This window comes from Lithobates pipiens, unplaced genomic scaffold (assembly GCF_037356315.1).
Source record: "Lithobates pipiens isolate NorthernLeopardFrog02 unplaced genomic scaffold, aLitPip1_a1.2 Scaffold_22, whole genome shotgun sequence".
In the NCBI taxonomy this organism is placed as follows: domain Eukaryota; kingdom Metazoa; phylum Chordata; class Amphibia; order Anura; family Ranidae; genus Lithobates; species Lithobates pipiens.
In genome coordinates this window covers 51,872,400-51,893,611 of record NW_027507784.1, presented here as the reverse complement: position 1 = coordinate 51,893,611, position 21,212 = coordinate 51,872,400, and the positions used below count along the sequence as shown (strand labels likewise).

General features: G+C 40.0%; 1 protein-coding gene across 1 annotated transcript in view; it reads right to left on the bottom strand.

Annotated features, from left to right (window-relative positions):
* Window positions 1–21,212, bottom strand: part of KCNH7 (potassium voltage-gated channel subfamily H member 7) — a 685,804-nt gene that overhangs the window by 38,458 nt on the left and 626,134 nt on the right. The window contains exons 14-15 of the mRNA XM_077447576.1: window positions 18,520–18,777; window positions 2,050–2,218 (exon numbers count right to left, since the gene is read on the bottom strand). Coding sequence (XP_077303702.1) covers window positions 2,050–2,218; window positions 18,520–18,777 — 427 coding nt within the window. The remainder of the gene's footprint in view (window positions 1–2,049; window positions 2,219–18,519; window positions 18,778–21,212) is intronic.

Below are 21,212 nucleotides of genomic sequence, written 5' to 3'. Positions count from 1 at the left end.
AATATATCATAACATGGATAAATGAGAACCTTCACAATGATACTAGAACTGGCAAAGTATTGCTACTGCTTGTACTGTATGGTTTTGATATCTTATACATGAAATACACCATGGTTATACATGTCAGCTTCTACACAAAATGAAGAAATAGATTTCGGAGATGGCTATTATACAGTCTGAAGATACAGCCCTTGCTACAGAAACCTGAGAATTCCCACTGGTCCCAGTCTGAGGTCTACAGTGAAAAGTTGAGTTTGTGGCCTGGAAAGTGGCATGGAGGAATGGGATAACACCCCCCTCCCAAATGCCAAATATTAGATACCCCGTCCCAATTGTCATTTACTTAACCCTTCCAGCTTAACATATCAATAGGGGTTTCAGGAGCCACAGCAAAGCTAGGTATGGAGAAGAAAACTGAGCTCTGTGCAGATACAACAAACATCATTTAATTCAGTATTTATTTGGTGAAATCCACTATCTATATTGTTGCCTACAAATATCATAAATACCTGAATTTATCTTGATATTGGTTTCATGGAATTCCCTATAAAGGCAGTCCCTGGGTTACACAAAATAGGTTCTGTAGGTATATTCCTAAGTTTAATTTGTATGCAAATTGGAACAGGTATTTTTTTTAGATGTAACTCCAGCTCAAAAAAAAATATATTTAATATTTTGGAGTTAACACCCCTGTAATCTGTGCCTCGTTCAGAAGATTTCATCTCCCTTTCTGTCCCTGTGACAATTGGATTTTGAAAATTTTGGGTTGTTGTGGGAACAAGGATTAGTGATAAAGCTTCATTGGAAACACCCTTTTCCCTTGATAACGCCTACAGCAGTGAATTTCCCTCCCTAAAGGTAGATTTTCCCTCACTTCCTGTTGTCTCCTTCCATTTGTAAGTCGTATGTAAGTTGGATATTTGTAACTCAGGGACTGCCTGTACAGCAGCAATCGGAGGGTCAACACTCTGACCTGATCAGCCTATAATGCTTTGCATACAGTGCAGAAAAGAGGGATGACTTTTTTTAGGGTGTTACTGTTCCTACATTGTCCATTGCAAGGTGAGGTGGGCCCTTGACCAGACTGTAGTCCCTAACTGCCCTCTAGCTTGCAGGGTGGTCCAGGACCTGGCTATGCTGATTAACAGGGGTAGCAGGATCATATGACTCGCTGCACAAAACTACAATTCCTTTGGCAGGTAAAACAGTCATCATATATGTATTTTAAATGAATATTAAGCCATTTTCCTGGAGTTCAGCTGTAATTTCCCTTTGGTTCACTTTCTACTAGTTCTGTGGTTTGACATTCTAAAGAACACTGAATAAAAATTTCAGACAGAAAAACTATATGCTGACTGCATGTTTTGTTACACCAAAGGAATTCATTCTCCTAATGTGGCATGTTTGTATGCCTGAAGCCGGAGTTTTAGCATGTAAGCTCCACTGGGGCAGGAACTATTGTATATATCAACAATAATGCATTTTCCATTAAGACAGACATAAATGAAGATATGCCTGTGAAGACTCTAATTTACCCAGTTCATGCTATATCTAGTGGTATTTAATCACATTCAGCTAGGCTTGTTTTGCAATGTTGAAGACGTTTCCTAGCTTATCCAAGCCACGTCGTTATTTTTAGCAATGACAATTCACACCTTCAGCCATGTGACTCAAAACAAGACACCAAAGGTGGGCTTATTTACAGTAATTACAAAGGGATATTTCTACAACAATTACACCTCCCATCCTCTTCTTGTATAATTAAAATCTGCCTCAACACGTTCCATGGTGATTGGATCGAGGTGTCTGTTACCTGTGTGAATATAAATTCTGGGATATCTTCCTGACACTCATTAGAATTTAAGAAGTGGCTTGGAGAATTTAAGAGATGTCTTCAACATTATGGAACTAGTCCAGCTAAATGTGACTAACTGCTGCTAGCTACATAAATGTTCAAAATGGACACAAATGAGGAATACCGCAATATAGAGATATGATATTACAGGACTTCTTTAGTTTCCTATATGATCATTTTCAATTTGTCCTTACCTGTTCATCTGCTCCTGAATAAGGTCAAGTCTGTGCTCCACCTCACTGTAGGTCAGATCATTGTCGGCTTCTCCCATTCCCCAGGTCACATTGTTCAACGTTGTGTGATGGGTTGTACTCTCATGTAGCTCAGGAATTTCTCTCTCCCAGTTCCTCGGACTTGCTATATCTGTTACAAAACAGTAGTATGCAAACTGGTCAAACAATGTCTTAGTTTGTTCAAATGGACCTCCAGACAAAATATTCTAGAATTAGAAGAACTAAAACCTCTTTTACATTATTGATGTCTTTGTACCATGTTGTGGAGGCTTTCTCCTTAGTTCCCAGGAGACTACATGAGGAGACAACTCTTGAACAGTTATGCAACTATTGACAAAACCTATTTTGAATAGACTGGGGAAAGGTTGAACCCCTGCCAGGCTTATGTGTTCTCTGTTCCCCCGTTTTTGTAAGATTTCCCTTGCTTCCGGTGACAGGAAGGGGGTATGAGGAGACATTTCATCAGTGGGATGCAAATGGTCATTAAAGTGGAAAAGAAGGCTAAAAATTTTTTTTTAAAAGGCAGACTGTATATTTATTTGCTTGTTTGCAATCCTGTCGAAAATGTACATGGAGCTGTGCATGTGAAGCTCTCTTTAAATTTTTGGCACAGTAACAGTATGAGGGATTAATGACTTCTATGTATGTGCAGAATCAAAACCAATGAATTTTGTGCAGGGTGGCGGTCAGCATAAGGCTGGTCAATCACATCCCAATAAAACAATACTAGAAAAAGAATGGCCTGGTGCAAAAAGCACAGCTGGTACCCCTGGGGATGTTTAAATGAGATAGACCAGTCCGTAGATGTACACAGTAATTTATTAATAGTACATCTTAAATGCATGTATATTGAGAAAAGTTATTTGTCAACATGTGCAAATAAAAAGTTACTTGATAGAACTTTAGTTAACTGTTAACTTGCGACATATGTAAACTTGAGAAAAATGCCAACATGTTTCGGACCGTCCATCCTTTCTTCTAGGAGAAAGGACGGATGGTCCGAAACATGTCAGCATTTTTCTCGAGTTTACATATGTCGCAAGTTAACAGTTAACTAAAGTTCTATCAAGTAACTTTTTATTTGCACATGTTGACAAATAACTTTTCTCAATATACATGCATTTAATATGTACTATTAATAAATTACTGTGTACATCTATGGACTGGTCTATCTCATTTAAACATCCCCAGGGGTACGAGCTGTGCTTTTTGCACTAGGCCATTCTTTTTCTATGTATGTGCAGGAGTGACATCTTATACCAGTCAATCCAAGCGATTGAAGATCGGTACCCAGAAGAATCCAGGGGGGATACAAGGGCTGGACCTCACAATTATCAGACCACTGGAGCATAGGCAAGTATGATATTTCTGACTTTAGTTCTACATTAAAACATTATTTTGGTAGTGGGAAATGTTAAGAAAATATTACTGTTTTTTATCCATGTCTGTGTCCTTGTTGGGAAGAACACTCTCTTCATGTACCAGTGACAGTGATCGCCGCAACTGGAATAGAGACAAATGCTCTCACGCTGGGGCTCGGAGATTCAAGCCTTTTCTCATTCATTGGCTGAAGTTGCACTTTGGTTATATGTTTTGAGTGAAAATGCACAATAACTAAAAAGACGATGGGGTTGATTTACTAAAGGCAAATAGACTGTGCACTTGGAAAAGTGCTGTTGCTCCGGAGCTTAGTAAATGAGCAGCAGCTCTGCGGACTTCCATCGTCCAATCATGTACAAGCAGAAATACATTTTTTTTATTTACTTGCTCATGATTGGGTATTCTTTGCAAAATTAAGTTTTACCTCATTCAGTAAGCTCTGAAGCAACTGCACTTTGCAAATTGCACACTATTTTTGCTTTTGGTAAATCAGCACAAAAACCTTTAAGTAGAACTAAAGGCAAAATGTATTTTATTTTTATTTTGGATAGAGTATTGGCTGGTACGCATAGGCTGAATATTATCCGATTCTGTCAAACAGACATGCTGAAAGTCCAGCATCTGATCAGTGCTGGTAACCAATGGCTGTGAGCACTGATCAGTGTATTCTGGAAGGGGGCGGAGAGGGTCCCTCTGTCAGAATACAATTGTTTGGCGGGAAGATCACAGCACTAACATTGCTTGTGTTAGTACAGCAATCTGTAAAAAAAAACAAAAAAACAGTGTGTATCCCGCATAAGAAAGGCAATCTTTGCCATATTACGGAAGTTTTGGCTTTAGTTATACTTTCAAGACAAGATGACATGAATAGTGAGGAAGGATCTTTGTAACAATCTACTGTATTTTACATAAGTAAACATTTGGTATTGTACTGTAACAATTTTTCACATATTCTGTAGCGCCCATTTTGATTAGTTGGGATTCATAAGCAGATCCAAATGCTGAATCTAAATGCAAAATAGCAATGGATGTGTTTTTGCGATTTTTGTTCCATGTTAGTTTTATGGGCAGAGGAAAGTAAATATATGTGCCCCTGTTCACATCCTTTTACCTCCGATCTATCACGTTTAGGTAAAAAAAAAGCTCCAAAAAAACAGGATAAGGATACAGACCTTTCCCATTTTTTGGACTAAAGTCAGCCAAAGACAGGAACTGACCAAATTTTGATTTATCTATGGGCAGGCTGGTTGTACATAATATAGGGATATGTGTGTGGGATTGAATGGCCATCCCACCCCCGTTATAGTAATCAGTACTTATACTTCCATATCATGCCAGCTCAGATCATGTGACCTGACGAAGGGGTTAATCCCGAAAACATGTAGTCTATTACCGACTGAGCTCTGACATTATTCTACAACCTTGTCCTTCCAATTGCTTTGTGGTCCTTCCTGTGATTACACACTTGTCTGCATAGACCTGGAAACAAGCCACTGGTGTGTTCCTGTTCCTCCAGCCAGGATTGTACAGCCCTGTACAGCTCTGTCTCTCCTACCCTCCTATCGGGAATGGAGTGTGCCTTTCCTGAGCTGAAAGTTGACATCTTGGAGCACTCGGGTCCCCCTCCACCTTTCCTTGTTCGGCATCTGCCAGTTTGAGAGTGGGAGCTCCATCTACACCCTCCGTGAATGTCTCACTGTCATTTTACAGCACCAGGGTTTGTTACAGCCATCTATACATGTGGGTCTGCCAACGATGACATGCTAGCCACCAGTAAGGGCTCATTTACACCTGCTTCAGCTTCACCACACATTAACAGCTAGTATACAGTTGCTTCAAAACAAGGTTTCGGACACGCTTTGTTAAAACTCTCTAAACGCCAGTCAAAGCTCCTGCCACTAAATAAAATGGTTAGCTTACAGTCCTGTTTACACCTTGCTTTTGCTTTGCTTCAACTTTACTTCAAAAATTATACCCCACGTAGCTTTAATGATGCTTCAAAGCATCTTCAAAGCCTCCATACAAGTCTATGGCAAAGCTCGCTTGAAGCCCCACTGAAGCCCCACCAAAGCCTCATCGAAGTCTAATCAAAGCACCAAGCAAAAGCAAGGTTTAAACAGGACTATAAGCTAACAATTTTTTCTAGTGACAGGACTTTTGACTGGCATTCAGAAAGCTTTAACGAAGCCTGTCCAAAGCCATGTTTTGAAGCAAGTGTAAACTAGCCCTAACTGTACTATTATGGCACTTTCTACTCGATCCTTTGGTTTAAATTCATGAATACAATTACAAATAAAGATTGATACTTTTTACTTCACTCTCCTTGTGATATAATATACTAGAACAGCGTTCCTTGTGTTGGAATTTTTTTGTTTCTCATTTGGTCTTGTGAGTTTTGGAGTAGTGGCCGGACCTATAAATTTTATATACATTAATTCATAGGCATCCTTGCTCACAATCATGTGCCTGTCTCTTTGATCATCTCTGGTTATACAGAAGTCGATCTATAGATCAAATTCATTACAACCAGCCCGTAGTTTTTTTTTTATTTGTGCAATTACTACCGGATGCTATAGTTGCCAGCAGTGATCATTGTATTCTGAAGGCTCCCCACCAGTTGAATACAATAGCTCTGCAGCAACACTATGTTGATGGGAGCAATTTTCTTTCTTTCAACCTGCATTTTTTCTTATTCAATTTCCTTTAGATTTACCTTCAACTATGTGGTGCAAGAGCCTGCCTGATTACATACAAATTAAAGTGTTTAGGTTTGACCTCATATTATATGGTTTTGGAAAATATAAAGTAAAATTATACAAGAAAATTGTATAATGTATGGCCAACCTAAAGGCTCGTTCTCACTTGCTTTGGTCTTTGAAGAGTAATCTGCATAATACCACCACATCTAAGGACTAAAGATTTTTCAAAATCTGTAAAGTGCTAGGAATCCCAATAGGGCAGCAGACAGTATAACAAGACCAATAATGCTAGGAATCTTTATCAGCAGGGGAGCATTGACATTCCACTGCGGGTACATCTAAGGACTAATAAGCTGAAATATATTACATTTTTTTTTTAGGTTTAGATATCCTTTTTAATCCCATCCCGCCCACCCTGATCTCCCAGGGGGGCAGGAAGGATCAGCTATCATGTGACCACTGTGATTGGCTGCCACAATGGTCACATGATCGGAAGCTGGTCCTGTTGGTTACCAATGTTTTCAGCAACTCTGTCTTTGTGCTGGAAGCGTGCAGTTTGAATCCAGTCACTATGGCTCCCAATCATGTGACCACTGTGAGATAGTTATTATATGACATTGTTTACAATGTTATATATTATTATGTATGTATTTTGATTTAGATCCATCTAATTGTGGCCTCCTCCTTCCCATTCCCGAAGAACTGGCTACAATCTATGAAACGCGTCAAGACTTGGGAGTTTCTCACTTCTTCTTGGACACCTGATATACCTTTGTGGATTATATTATGGTTGTACAATATGTTCTGCATAATTACAAGTAGGAGTCCATAGAAAGGTGCAAGCCCAAAAATAGGATAGACATTATGTATGATTTGTATTGGAATTAATGCTTTTATTATCATTCTAATTCTTATATATATATATATATATATATATATATATATATATATATATATATATAAATGTAGTGCATCCTTGAGCACCACAAAAAGTCTGCTTTGCCCCAGATTATTCCATTTTCTCAAGACTGTCTTGGATGAGGTATTTTATAAAATATCCACCAACTAGTTTCTCAAATTTTTCTTTGACAAAAGAAGTTAGAAGGCTCTGGCTATTAAACTAATACATACATAATAAATTATTAAAAAAAAAAAAATCATCATAAAGTTGTTTATTAGAGATGGAAATTCAGGGAGCCAAGTGCAGGAAGTAAACCAAGGAGCCAAAGTAATTAATTATAAAAGTCACACTGGACTGCAGCTACCGCACTCAAATGACCAAATGAGAAACAGACAAAAACAGAATTGGGAAGCGCAGATCCCAAGAGGTGGCAAGCAATCAATTGCAGATGGAATCCATGTCAAATTTAAAACGGTTTATTGCTGATAAAACATGTATCCAATACACAGTGCAAATGGGAAAAATCGTCAGAATGGCCAAGCTGACTGTAATAGTGCCAGCAATGGAGCCAAAAGGTGGTGGAGAAATGGCTGTCCCATTTCCGTAAGGGTTGTGGACAGAGGGGGATGCAGACCAAAAATTGGAAGCCTGAAAGGCTGGGTCCAGATCCAGGAAGCACAATCACTGTATGACCAGAGTAGAAAATGGCAGCCTCTCCCCTCCCTGATGTAGCCCGGCTTTGGTTATGGTCACCGCTCCCAGCTGTTGGAAAGTGTTTTCAAGCTTCCCATCTTTAGTCTGCAGCCCCCTCTGTCCACAGCCCTCACGGAAGCGGGACAGCCATTTCTCCACCACCTTTTGGCTTCATTGCTGGCACTATCACAGTGAGTTTGGCCATTCTGACGATTTTTTCCATTTGTACTGTGTATTGTTACAGGTTTTATCAGCAATAAACAGTTTTAAAATTTCCCATGGATTCCATCTCCAATTGATTCCTTGCCACCTCCTGGATCTTTGCTTCCCAATTCGGTTGTTTTCTGTCTTAGAGATGGGCAAACTTTTTGGGCCGAGCATCGGTTCAGCCCCGAACATCACCCACTGTATATCTGAATTTCCATGGCCGCTCGGCAGGATGGTCGCCCCCCAAGCGCACAGCAAATAGCTGCCGGTTGTTAAGGAGCGTGCTGGGAAGCCACTCAACAGGCTTCCCTGCTGACTGAAAAAAAAAACATTGCCAACAAAAGAAAAAAATTGAAAAAGAAACAGTATCGGGGGCCTTGCCAACACATACTAGGCCCTTCGGGTCTGGTATGGATTTTAAGTGGAACCCACCACCAAAATTAAAAAAACATGTGGGGTTCCCCCCAAAGTCCATAGATCCATCCACCTTATCCAAGCATGAAGCCTGGCAGGCCAGGAAACGGGGGAAAAGTGATCAAGATACATTGTCAATCACGACGCCCACCGCACCCAAAATAAAAAAACTCCGACCAGGACGAAGGCTAACCCCCAACTGCCTGCTTCGCCATCAGACAGTTCTTAAATAGGTAAGGGGCGAAGACACCTGGTGGCATCGACCCCTTGTGATAACCGACCGATGCATGCTGAGTTTGGGACCAAACTTTTTACATGTTCGGGAGTGTTCGGCCCATCACTATTGTTTAAGTGAAACATGCAGTTTTTACACATTATTGTCCATTATTAATCATATAATAAAAAAAAAATACTTTTCAGCTTGTAATAAAAGCAAAGTATTTAATAAAACATATTCCAAATAACTAAATAAAAGCTGTACATGCTTTTAAAAAAAGGGCAATTTATTTTTAAGTAAGCAAACTAGTCACAATGCTTTTTTTCAAGTTAACCGACACATACAGATGCCGCCAAAATTGGCCAGGGAATCTAGGAACAGATAATCCCTTTCCATCACAAAAGGATTAAACCAAGCTCAAAAGCAGGACTATTTTCACTGATAAATCTCCAGAACATGAAACTGCCCCTGAAGGTCAGGGACAGCTGGTAACTATGACAATTCCTCAGTAGTAAAAAGGGCCTCGGTGTACCTAAAGCTGGAGAGAATCCCACTGCTAATACATCTCTGACATCCAAGTTTAACACACACTATAGATGAACAGGAAATGTTCCTTAGCTGTAAAGAACCATCACAAAATCAATGTAGCCTGCAGTATGAATTTTTCACATGTATCTAATTTTAACAAGAAGGATGACTATATTACATGCATAAGATATAAATTAAAGAACGTATCTTCCAGACATTCCTAGCAGATCAACACACTAGCACAAGACCACCGCAGGATAGATCTGGGTATCCAAAATGACCTGTGGTCTACAACTACCACCTCTTGGGCCATATATGTACTTTTACATCCACCTAACAAGGTAAGACTATTATAGAGTGTTTACTTTAAAGAATTCTTCAATGTGAAATCCCTGAGGAAGACCACTCTGGTCAAAACGCGTCAGAACCACTTGGAAAACTCCCCATTCATATACCTATTTGGGTGTATTGTATTACTTTTTATGTATTTTGTACATTTTCTTTGTTATGCAATATTTATGCGTAGCCATTTCCCAAACTCATGTGTAGAGGGGATATTTTAGTTTTTTCAACAAATATCTGTTTTTATGGTAATTTTGTGTGTATACCTACCTCTTTATCTTTTTGGTGTCATAAAGACCAGGTGCTCCTCACAATTCCCCATTTGCCTTGTGGATTGTGCTTTGCTTACTAAAGCGGCAGTGTTGTCAACTCACTACAAGGTGTCTGGAGCTCACTGGATTTCCAGTAGACCAACAGTGTTTCTCTGTACTCACAGCACGTATACAGAGATAATACATGGGCAAATATGCATGTGCTGCAGAAACTTACTAAAAATGTTTTCTTTTTATAGATATATATGGGAAGGTGCATAGTGATGCGGTGGCAGAAAACACACATAGTTCAGGTGCAATGACAAGAATATATTTTAACAAAAGTGCAGCCAAAACCGTGACCAAGCAGGAAAGCAACCTGCAACCTGACAGAAAAAAACGGCAGTAGAGTGGTGGACAAAAGGTGCCGACATCGCCTGTCTTAAGGAGCGAAGTATGGTCTGGCAGTCTGCACACAAACAGGAAAGTGTCCAAGAATAATGATGTACCCCTGCACTTTCCCTATTTTTCCCTGAAGGTAAGCACTGTCCCTGACAGGTGACCTGTCCTAATTCTAACCACTCACATTTTTTTTATATGCTTATTAGTTACTATAATACCAAAACGAAGCACTTTATTATGAAATCAGGCCACAACCATTTGCCCCGCCACATACCACATGCGATAAGCTGTGGATGACAGTATGCTAGACTGTTGCTGTGTTTCTTAGGCTGCGTACACACGAGAGGATTGTCCGTCCAACTAAGTCCGTCAGACAATCTGACAGACAGTCCGTCCTACTTTTGAATGAATGGACTTGACCACACACGATGAACAGACAGTCCGTTGAAAGCTTGCGCGATGACGTGTACAGCACGTACGACGGGACTAGAAATACGACGTCCAATACACTGCAATGCAACCTTCGGCCGTGTAAATCCTTTCTGAGCATGCGCCATACTTAGTCCGTCCAACTAGCCTACTCACGAGCGGATTGTCCGCTGAAACCAAAGTTGGACGGACTGTATTACGGAAATTCCGAAAGACTTAGTCCGCCAGACTGTCCGCTGAAAAAGTCCGCTGAAGCCCACACACGAGCGGACTGTCCGCTGAAATGTGTTTCAGCGGACTAAGTTGGACGGACAATCCTCTCGTGTGTACGCGGCCTTAGAGCATAATTTAAAGGAAACCGCCTATGAGAGAAAAGTTCAAGCTGCTATTTCTATCTTCTTCTAAATACAGTATGTTAGTTATTTTCCTGACATTCTAATTTGACTGACTGCTACCAAGTGTAGCTCTACCCTTTAACCACTTAAGCCCTGGACCAAATTCAATATTTTTTACTTTTGCACATGTAGGTATAATCAGAAAATCAAATACAAATCTTTGCTGAACAGTAACAAAAAATAAGAAAAAAGGGGCATAGAAAACATATGATCAAAAATTAGGACAACCGGGTCTCATCTCAGGTGCTTGGAATCCACAAGAAAAATATAAAAATATTAAGAATGGAGAACAGCCCTGTGTGCTTGGGAAAGCCAGATTGATAATGCTTGCAGAGAGGGAACACTCAAATTGTGAGGGTCTAAAGTATATGAAAAGATATATAAATTAAATGTCTTAGGCAACCAGCCAAAAATGACGCTTAATGCCCCCAATAGCAGTAATATTACCTCTGGGTGGTTGGTAATTGGCATTACCTACATGTGCTATATGCAGGCTACTATGTATCTCAAAAAGATGTTTTGCTTTATTATTACAGCATATAAAAGAACTTTACCACCAATCTCCTGAAGAAACTCGAATGAGTGAAACATGTCGAGTGTGGTAGTGTTTAATATGACTCTGTCCTGATAATTCCAATATCCTGTTATTTGCATGTATTATTGTCATTGTCGTTGTATTATTGTATTGACTTTTGTTTTGATCTTTTTGTATTACAATAAAAATCAATGTTTTTTACCTATTTCTATTATTGGTATTTTGACCTACACATTTGATACCGTTAAAGTCCCGAGGTTTGTTACCTTTTCAGTCCCCCCCTTCTTTATTCTACTTCAAAATATTTGGGATGTGGTATCATTAGTTTGACTTCTTCATCTCACTCATTTGATATACTAGTCCTTTGTTGTTACACATTCTTTTAGTGGTTGGAGTTCACCATAACAGTGGTTGCAGCATTTTTGCAATTGTTGCACATATAGTTCACTCACATTTAAACACATTTTTATTGTATATAGCAGCACACTAGAATGCTTAAAGACATAATAATCAATCAGCTTCTAATTTAAGCTTGTACAATTAAGCTTTGACAATAAAACTTGAAGGCCGTTTGGTTGCCATGGACAGCTGCACCAGATTCTGTGTGCACCAGTGTTAATAAATCTCCCTCCCCTGTGCCACAGTCTGTCCTCAGCCATCTGAGTTGAATGATGCTCAGTGTCTGTCAACCGATAAGACTGAGGACATGTTGTGACATAAAGAGAGTGCTTCAGGGGAGAGCTTCTAAGTAAGGTCCCTTTTGCAGGGGGAAGACTCCAGCTGTGATCCGCTTGCTTAGCAGGGAATCTGTCTGCTGATCCCTTCTGAGCAGGCTGGGGACAGATCTGTGCCCACTCTGCTTATGCAGAGTAGACACGGAGACAGTAGCTGTTCTCTATAGGCAGTCGGATGTAAACAGGCCAACTGCCATCCGATCTGTTTACATCCGCTGCCCCATGGAGGAGAAAGGAGCTTCCAATGGGGTCTGTCTGAAAAAATGGACAGGTGAACCCAATCGGAATGTTTGTGTGAAAGGGGTCTAAGGTTCGGTTCACACTACCATGACCTGAAAGTCACGTGACTTATGGTGAGATTTTGCCAGGAGACTTCCTGGCTACTTGAGTACTACTTTGAGGCACAAGTCTGATAGAAGTTGTCCTGAAGTAGTACAGGAACCTTTTCTAAAGTCGGAGTGACTTCAGTAGTACTAATTAAGCCCGAGTCATGGCAGTGTGAACCGAGCATTAAGAGAGGTTGTAAACCCTCAAGGTTTTTCATCTAGGGCCGCGTACACACGGGCGGACTGTATGGCCTACTTAGTCCGTCGAAACACATTTCAGCGGACAGTCCGCTCGTGTGTGGGCTTCAGCGGACTTTTTCAGCGTGCAGTCTGGCGTACTAAGTATTTCGGATTTTTCGAAATACTGTCCGTCATACTTTGGTTTCAGCGGACAATCCGCTCGTCAGTAGGCTAGTTCGACGGACTAAGAATGGCGCATGCTCAGAAAGGATTTACACGGCGAAAGGTTGCATTGCTGTGTATTGGACTTCCTATTTCTAGTCCCGTCGTACGTGCTGTACACGTCATCGCGCAAGCTTTCGACGGACTGTTTGTGCATCCGTGTGTGGTCAAGTCCGTTCATTCGAAAGTAGGACGGACTGTCCATCGGATTGTATGACGGACTAAGTAGGCCATACAGTCTGCCCGTGTGTACGCGGCTTAAATGTATTGGTACTCGGGAGTGCGCCCGCAAAAGTGCCCCTGGGGGAATGCAGGTCTTCATGGGGGCACTTGAGAAGAGGAGGAACCAGGAGTGCTGCTGGGGGTCCCCAGAAGAGGAGAATCGGGGGCCCCTCTGTGAAAAACCCTTGCGCAGCGGAGGTAAGTATCACGTGTTTTTTTTTGTATTGAGTCCAGAGTTAGGCTTTAACCAGTCAACGTGACAGACAGAAATAAAAAAAAAAAAAAAAACTGAAAGGCTCTACCCGAAATAAGAACAATGTTTTGGCTGAAGTTCCACTTTAAAAAATGTCAGTATTCCTTTCACAACATAATGCATAACTCATTAAGTTATCCTTTTTCTTACCATATGACACTGCCAGCGCCTTCATTTAGCAGTCAGAAATCATATGATGAAATACAGGAAAACTATGTTATTCTAGTTGTCGCAGATCTATATGTCTAGACTTGATAAGAATAATTATATTTGCATTGGTTTTAGGACACCATTCCCAGAGCACATCATTATTACAGTGTGCACAAGCAATAAACTCATTTTAGATGCCATTCTCTACTAGGCACAAAATAATTATAAACCCGATAACAATTTCAGACCTTCTATAATAAGATTTTTTTCAAAGTCAATTGATAAAATTAATTAGCAAGAATATGATCCAGTAAGATACTGCAGCCAAAAATGAGTTCTGTTTGTATTAAGATGAGAAGTCCAGGACTTATTGAATTATCTGAATTATACAAGGTGTTAATTTCATATGAGCTGTATTCCATGTCTGTGGATTAGTTCCTGTTCTAGTTAAATAAATTATTCTTTGCATTCCAAAAAAGACAGATCTGAATCACGTACAGACATGATCAAAATGCACAATTTTTGCAGACTTTCTAAATTTAGCCCAGACTAAAATCTGCAGCAGGTTGCCTTGGTAAGGGTTGCTATGGCTGCGGGGATACAAAGCTTCAGCCTAAATAAGTCCGCAGAAAGAAATCTTTCACTTGGAAAAGTCGTTCATGACAAGTTTGGAAAAGGAGGCCTTCGGCTTTGGAGGAAGATAACAATTTACGCCTTGTTCTTTGGCACTTGCATGAATGATCATTCAATATGAACGGTTCTGAAGGAAGGGACCGTCTGGTAACATCTTGCTCCTCATATGTGCCACTGGCCATAAATGTGATCTACAGCTGCCAATTCACAGTGGATCAGACAGATTCCCTGGAAGCAGAAATTTTGTGATTTGCCCCATTTGCTGATAACTGAACTAGCAAAGGGGTCTTTGAGCCCCTCTATCATCTCAATAAAATGACTACTACTTTTGGGATGACAATGTGCTTGTGCTTTGATTACTGTCTAAAGAAGGACTTAAGGAAGCTTTGAAAAACAGAAATGTAATAAGGCTGTGCTCTGTAGCATCTTATTAAAGTGGTTCTGAAGGCTGAAGGTTTTTTTCTAATAAACCCCTCATGCATAAAGTTAAAAAAACATTCAGTATGCAGCTTCCCTGGCAGCCCCCTTAATACTTACCTGAGCTCGATCACGATCCAGTGATGTGCATTAGAGCAGATGCTCTCCTGGATCTCTGCCTCCTGATTGGCTAAGAGACAGATGGCTCCCGCTGCTGTCAATTACAGCTCACAGATAGTGAGGAGGCAGTGGGGGCAGGGCCAAGCCCTGGTCTGTGTTTATGGACAGCCAGTGTGGGACTCGGCAGTGAGCATGCATGAGTGCCCCCACAGCAAGCAGCTTGAGGAAGGGCCAGGGGCACTAGTGGGATACCAGAGAAGAGGAGGATCGGAAACTCTTTGAAAAACTATTACACAAGGCAGGTAAGGCCACTAAGAGAGGTTCAGAGGTACCAAGGGCACTGTGGGAGGTTAAGGGATCTGCAGCTTGTTAGAGGTCATGGAGAGAGGAGGCTGCAGCCTGGCACTGGGCCACAACCCAGTGATTAAGAACCAAGGGACAGGTGCTCAAGTTCACATCAGTGGATCTGGGTGCTCACCCTATGAGTTACCTGCTTAATCTCAATAGTGTTCTGTTTTCATGATATAAATTCTCACTCACGGTACATTGTTAAATGAAGCCAGGGCATGTGTCCCAGCCCTTTGGAAACAATCCATCACTTCCCCCATTTCTTTGTGGCTGTGTAAAATTAATGACATTGAATGTATGGAACGTCAGATGGCCTCCTTTAACCATAGGGAGGAAAAATGTAATGATACATGGTATCGTTGGTCGATCTTTTCCTGTTCTTCCGCTTATCAGGATCTACAGTGCCCTTCTGATACAGGTCACCACATAGGTGGTCCTGACCCTCAAGGGGATGCTAATAACAAGGCTTAACGCAGAGGGCTACAGCCTGGTCTTTAATTCCTAATTTAATTAACCCCTGTTGGCCTGGAATCCCTCGCCTTCTGGCACCCCCCCCCCTTTACCCCTCACAAAAAAAAGGAACAGACTAGCAATCAATGAAATTGAGGGTCACTTATACATCAATCAGCAGTGCCCTGCTATTACAAATTATTTGTGGCATGTAATTTATCCAACTTAATTAATGGGTCCCAATGAAGACATTATATACAAATGTTTACATTGTATGTAAAATGCTCTACATTGGTATGCAATGTCCTCATTGGGACACATTAATTAAGTTGGATAAATGACATGCCACAAATAATTTGTAATAGCAGGGCACTGCTGATTGATGTACAAGAGACCCTCAATTTCATCGATTGTTAGTCTGTTCCTTTTTTTGTGATCTTGGAAATAGGGTAGTTTTTATTCTTCCCTGTGTTTATGAGCTGCTTGCATAAAGATTTCTGCTGGTTGTTTCCATCATGGCCACCATCCGGGTCTCCGGATGTTGCCATCCTGGAGACAGGATATGATACGGCAACACAGGGCGCTGTGATGACGAAAACGCGTACGCTGGACACGATTTACATCATTTTCACACGCATGCGCAAACCATTAGGAACGCCAGTATTATACATGGGCACCATTCCTTCCACACTTGTGCAGGGCATGGACTTTTGACTGATGTGGAGCCATGCCATATACCCCAGGATGACCAGTAGCACACCAGAACCTTGCAATATACTACAACTGACATCTGCATACTAAATGTATATCTCAGTGCAAGACTGGAAAAAGGTTTTACACAAGTTCATTCAATTTTTGAATGTAGGTAGCTACTGGACCAGCCTGCGGGTGAACATCATGTAGGTTGACCCAGTATCCCATGGAATAGATACTAATTATCTTCCAAGGGATTTTTCATCATTTTTTGTCTTGTTTCCTTTTCCCTTCTATAGTGCATTATTTCCTCTCCTTTTAGGGGTAGTATGAAGCTGGTTGCTGATGGGTTCCTGCAGTTTGGTGAGGAGTATTGATACATTCATACATGGTTCTCTTGCCATCTAAAAGAGTGCTCCTGCTAGAAAAATCAAACATTGTATTTATATGAATATGGATAACTATTTATGCCTGTATGTGTATTTTCAGATGTAAATCACATATATGGTAATATACAATACTTATTTTCTCTTCAATCGAAAATTGTTTTTTGCAGAAGTGGTATTATTCCCTGAAGATTTTCTTATATCAGCATAGTTTGAAACGTGCTGGATATCCCCACCTACTTTATCTCATCGTACTCTACCGATGAAGGAACTGCAAGTAGATGGGGACTACCACTTCATGTTTACATCAAATTTTCTTATGCAATGTGATATCATCATTGTTGTGATGTTTTTTATTTTCCATTTGGAATTTTATTCAAATTTATTTGTAATAAATATATATGTTTTATAAATACAGTATCTTTTTTCAATCGCCTACATAATCCCACTCTTTGAAGTTTATTCTTATATCTCTAGGTGAGCTTGCTGTCTATGTATTTCTTGTTATAAATAACTCTGAATACTGTATTTGCTTTCATAGATTAGGGTAGGAACTAAAAATATATGTAAACTGAGATTGAAACTTATTAAAATGTCAATTTAAAGAGAGGCTTTACATTTGATTTGATTTGCTTGCTAAAAGGGGTGATTTTTTAAAATATTTTCTCTGAAAGCGAACAAAAAGAAGAATGGATGGGGTTTTAAACAGTGCTATAAACTTTCCCTTCCGAATACATTTTACAAACACATATGTATAAAAACAATTTTTTTTATAGTACATTCATAATAAAATATCTTGGGTTGTATCCCCTAAAAACATATATCCACAGCAAACCATGATCCGCTATGCATACCCAGAAAGAACACCTCCCTCCCATGTATCAGTAAGTATAATTCTAAACAGTGGTAAAGTTTTAACAGATATGTAACTGTGGAGGAGGTGTAGATATTCAGACGCGTTTCGCAATCTTAGAATCCTCAGGGTTTCATGGGGTGCAACTGAATATGGCTGATTTAAAAGAACGTTCCCCAAAATAGGATATAGCTAGTAAACCCCCTGCAATGTACGGCCACAGAGGTAAAGGGCAGGAGATGGAATAAATGTGAAACTAAGACCCAACCATCCGGCTGATAACCAGAGGGCAATGCATAGGGAGAAAAAGGCGCCCAAACATCCCAAGTATAGACCTTGCATCCAATAAGTGTATAAGACCCTAGACCATACAGATATGAAGAGGCATCCTCTTGGGATAGCGCAATCCCAAGCTTCCAATAATCCACTAGTTCGCAATACAAGCCTCGCACAAGGAAATATTCAATTTGAACCCATTATCTTTGTACTATTTTTCTCTGAATGTTTTGTACATTATTTTATGTATAAGATTTTTCACATACTTTTACTACTTTTAAATCATACATTGTATTGATAGCACAAAAAAATCCTTTATATTTTTATACCCAATTGGTACGCACAAATGACTCCCTATATACTGCATGTTAAACTATATGTGTAGAACCTGAAAATTGAATAATTCAAAACAAGTTGTATTTATTTGTTAGCCCTGATTAAGGGAGGGCAGATCCACAAAGCTCACCGGCTTCTCTGAAATTGTATACATACCTTTATATGAATTTCAGCCCCATAACATCCATGGTCTAATAGACAAGAGTGCTGGTTTATCATTATTTTCACCTATAATTTATGCAACATGAGAAAAGTTCTCAATGTTGTTAAGTGAGCTGCCTGTTATTTCTACGTGATTAGATTGCAGCCGGCACCCTCTAGTATCTTGTCTCATCTATAACAAAGGGCATTTGAGTATTAAATGTGTATCAATACCCTACTGTGTACAGTATTTTTACACCAAGCCATGTATACGGATGTAAATGTATAGATCTCTTACCTCGATAGGATAAGCTTCTTTTGGTAATTGTTAACTTGTCAGGACACACAGCTTCTTCAAACTGGGGGACAGAAGGCTTGGTGAATACAGAGCTGTAACCCCCAATTTCAGTAAACAGTGGCTTCTGTTCATTAATGGAGAAGACCAGTGAGGACAATCCACTTCTCTTTTTGTCTGCATTCTTCTTGTTGTAGTCACAATGTCTGAGATCCTCCAGAGAATTCTCTGAACCATCTTGGCTGTTGTCTCTGCTGGAATCTACAGATAAGAGAAGGGTAAAGGTGTGGTTAAATCTGTCCTATAATATTGTGGCAGACATAGTAACATAGCAAAGATATAGTGCAGGAAAAACAGTGACTTTCCTTTTTCTTAATTAATTTGGTTTTACAAAATTTGGTGTGACGCTTAATGAGGGTTGGCCACTTCTAAATTATTTTATTCCTCAGTTAGCTTGCTGGAGGTATTGTATAATAACATAGCATATAAAGTATTAACGTTAACATTACATTTTATGTTCAGAGTTGTTTTTTCAGGTGGCCTCTGCCTATTCATATAACTGGACAGATTTTTGATTTTGAACATGTTTCATTACTGACCGATTCCAATCGTTTTATTGTGGCAAAAAATATGGTTGCATTAAATACCTATATCAATAAATTTTCTGTATGTATGGTTGATCAAAAGGTCTGCTCATGCGATGGAACTAATGGAAGTTCAGATTCCCAAATGTATGAACATTTATAGATGCAAGTTTCATAAGATTTGATCGAGTAAACATACGATCAGACTGGTCGATAAACTGCAGGCTGTGTATGGTAGATTGCTATATTGATTTGTCTATGATTTTCTGCCAGTAAATTAATTGATTAATTAATCATTTCGAAAATCGATACATACTGGGATTCGTCTATTTAAGTATGTTTTGCATATACAGTATGTCCTACATAATCACCTTATGCCATTACACTAGCCTCAAGTACCTTATATTAGTGTTTCTCAAATCCAGTCCTCAAGGCACCCCAACAGGTCATGTTTTCAGGCTCTCCATTATTTTGCAGAGGTGATTTGATCAGTTTCACTGCCTTAGTAATTACCACAGCAGTTTCATCTGAGGGAAATCCTGAAAACATGACCTGTTGAGGCGCCTTGAGAACTGGAGCTGAAAAACACTGCCTTATATGTTTATATACAGTATAATTACTGTTATATATTTACAATTTTTAGCCTGGCTGCCCTCATCTACGTCCATTGGGGGGTCTTTTCACTCTGTGTGCCTATGTGCCCACCCCAGACGTTAATGGGCGGACATTTGGCTACCAGTAGGAATGTACAGATTAATAAATACAAATGATACTTACATTGTGTTGTTGCTATGATTGACTTGTTGTGTCTTGGTATTACTACTATAGGTAGCTTGCTTTTTTTTTGTCTGGGACCTGAGGAAGCCTAATATCTGGTGAAACCTGTTGACCTTACAGACAGCAGGCTAAGCGCATGTTATTTAAGTGTACTTACTAAAACATGTAAATATATGGTTGAATGCACTTTTAACAAGCTATGTATACTTATTAGAAAGTATAATTTTTCCCAGATGTTTGGGGTGTGATACCTTGATTTTTATCTATTTTAATATTGTATAATAAAGATTATTTTATCTATTACTCGTCTCCATTGCTTTGGCTGTTATAGTCTGCTATTGTAGGTTACTGGAGAATTTTCTCTGGTCAACACATAGTTTTTTTCTTGATATATGTAAAGCCACCAATAAATGCAACTAATTTAAAGTGGAATTTTTATTATTATTATGGATTTATATAGCGCCAACAGTTTGCGCAGCATTTTACACTGTAAAGGGAGACAATACACCAACAGTACAATTCAAAACAAGAGGGTTGGAGGAGCCCTGCTCCTGCAAGCTTACAATCTAACAGGGAGGGGCTGGTGAAACAAAAAAAAGGTAGGGACTGTGAGGGATGAACTGATGAGGGGAATAGAAGTTTCAGTTGTTAGCTGGAGGCAGCATAGGCCTCCCTGAAGAGATGAGTTTTCAGGAATCGCCTAAAAATGGACAGAGTAGGAGATAACTGGACAGGTTGGGGTAGTGAGACCCAGAGGATGGGAGAGGCTCTGGAGAAGTCCTGGAGAAGAGCATGAGAGGAGGGGACAAGGGAGCTAAAGAGCAGAAGGTCTTGGGAGAGAGTGGAGACGATGGTTTTGGTGATATTTGGAGATAAGATTGGCAAATCTAGCTTGGGGCAGATTTGTGAATGGCTTTGTATGTTATTGTTAGTGTTTTGCATTATATTCGTCGGGCAATGGGAAGCCAGTGGAGGGAATGGCAGAGAGGAGTAAGAGACATTGAACAGTTGGTAAGGTGGATGAGTCTGGCAGTGGCATTCATGATAGACTAAAGAGGAGATAGTCCGGGGGGGGCTGGAGGAAAATTTATGAGCACCATTTTAGAAAGATTGAGTTTGAGGAAGTGGTGTGACATCCATGTTGATATGTAAGTTAGTAATGTGAGAGGAGACTGAAGGAGTGAGGTAAGAAGTAGAGAGATACATTTGTGTAACGTCAGCATAGAGGTGGTACTGGAAGCCATGGGAGCTTATTAACAGACCAAGGGAGGAGGTGTAAAAGGAAAAGAGAAGGGGTCCAGGGACAAAACCTTGAGGTACCCTTACAGAAAGAGG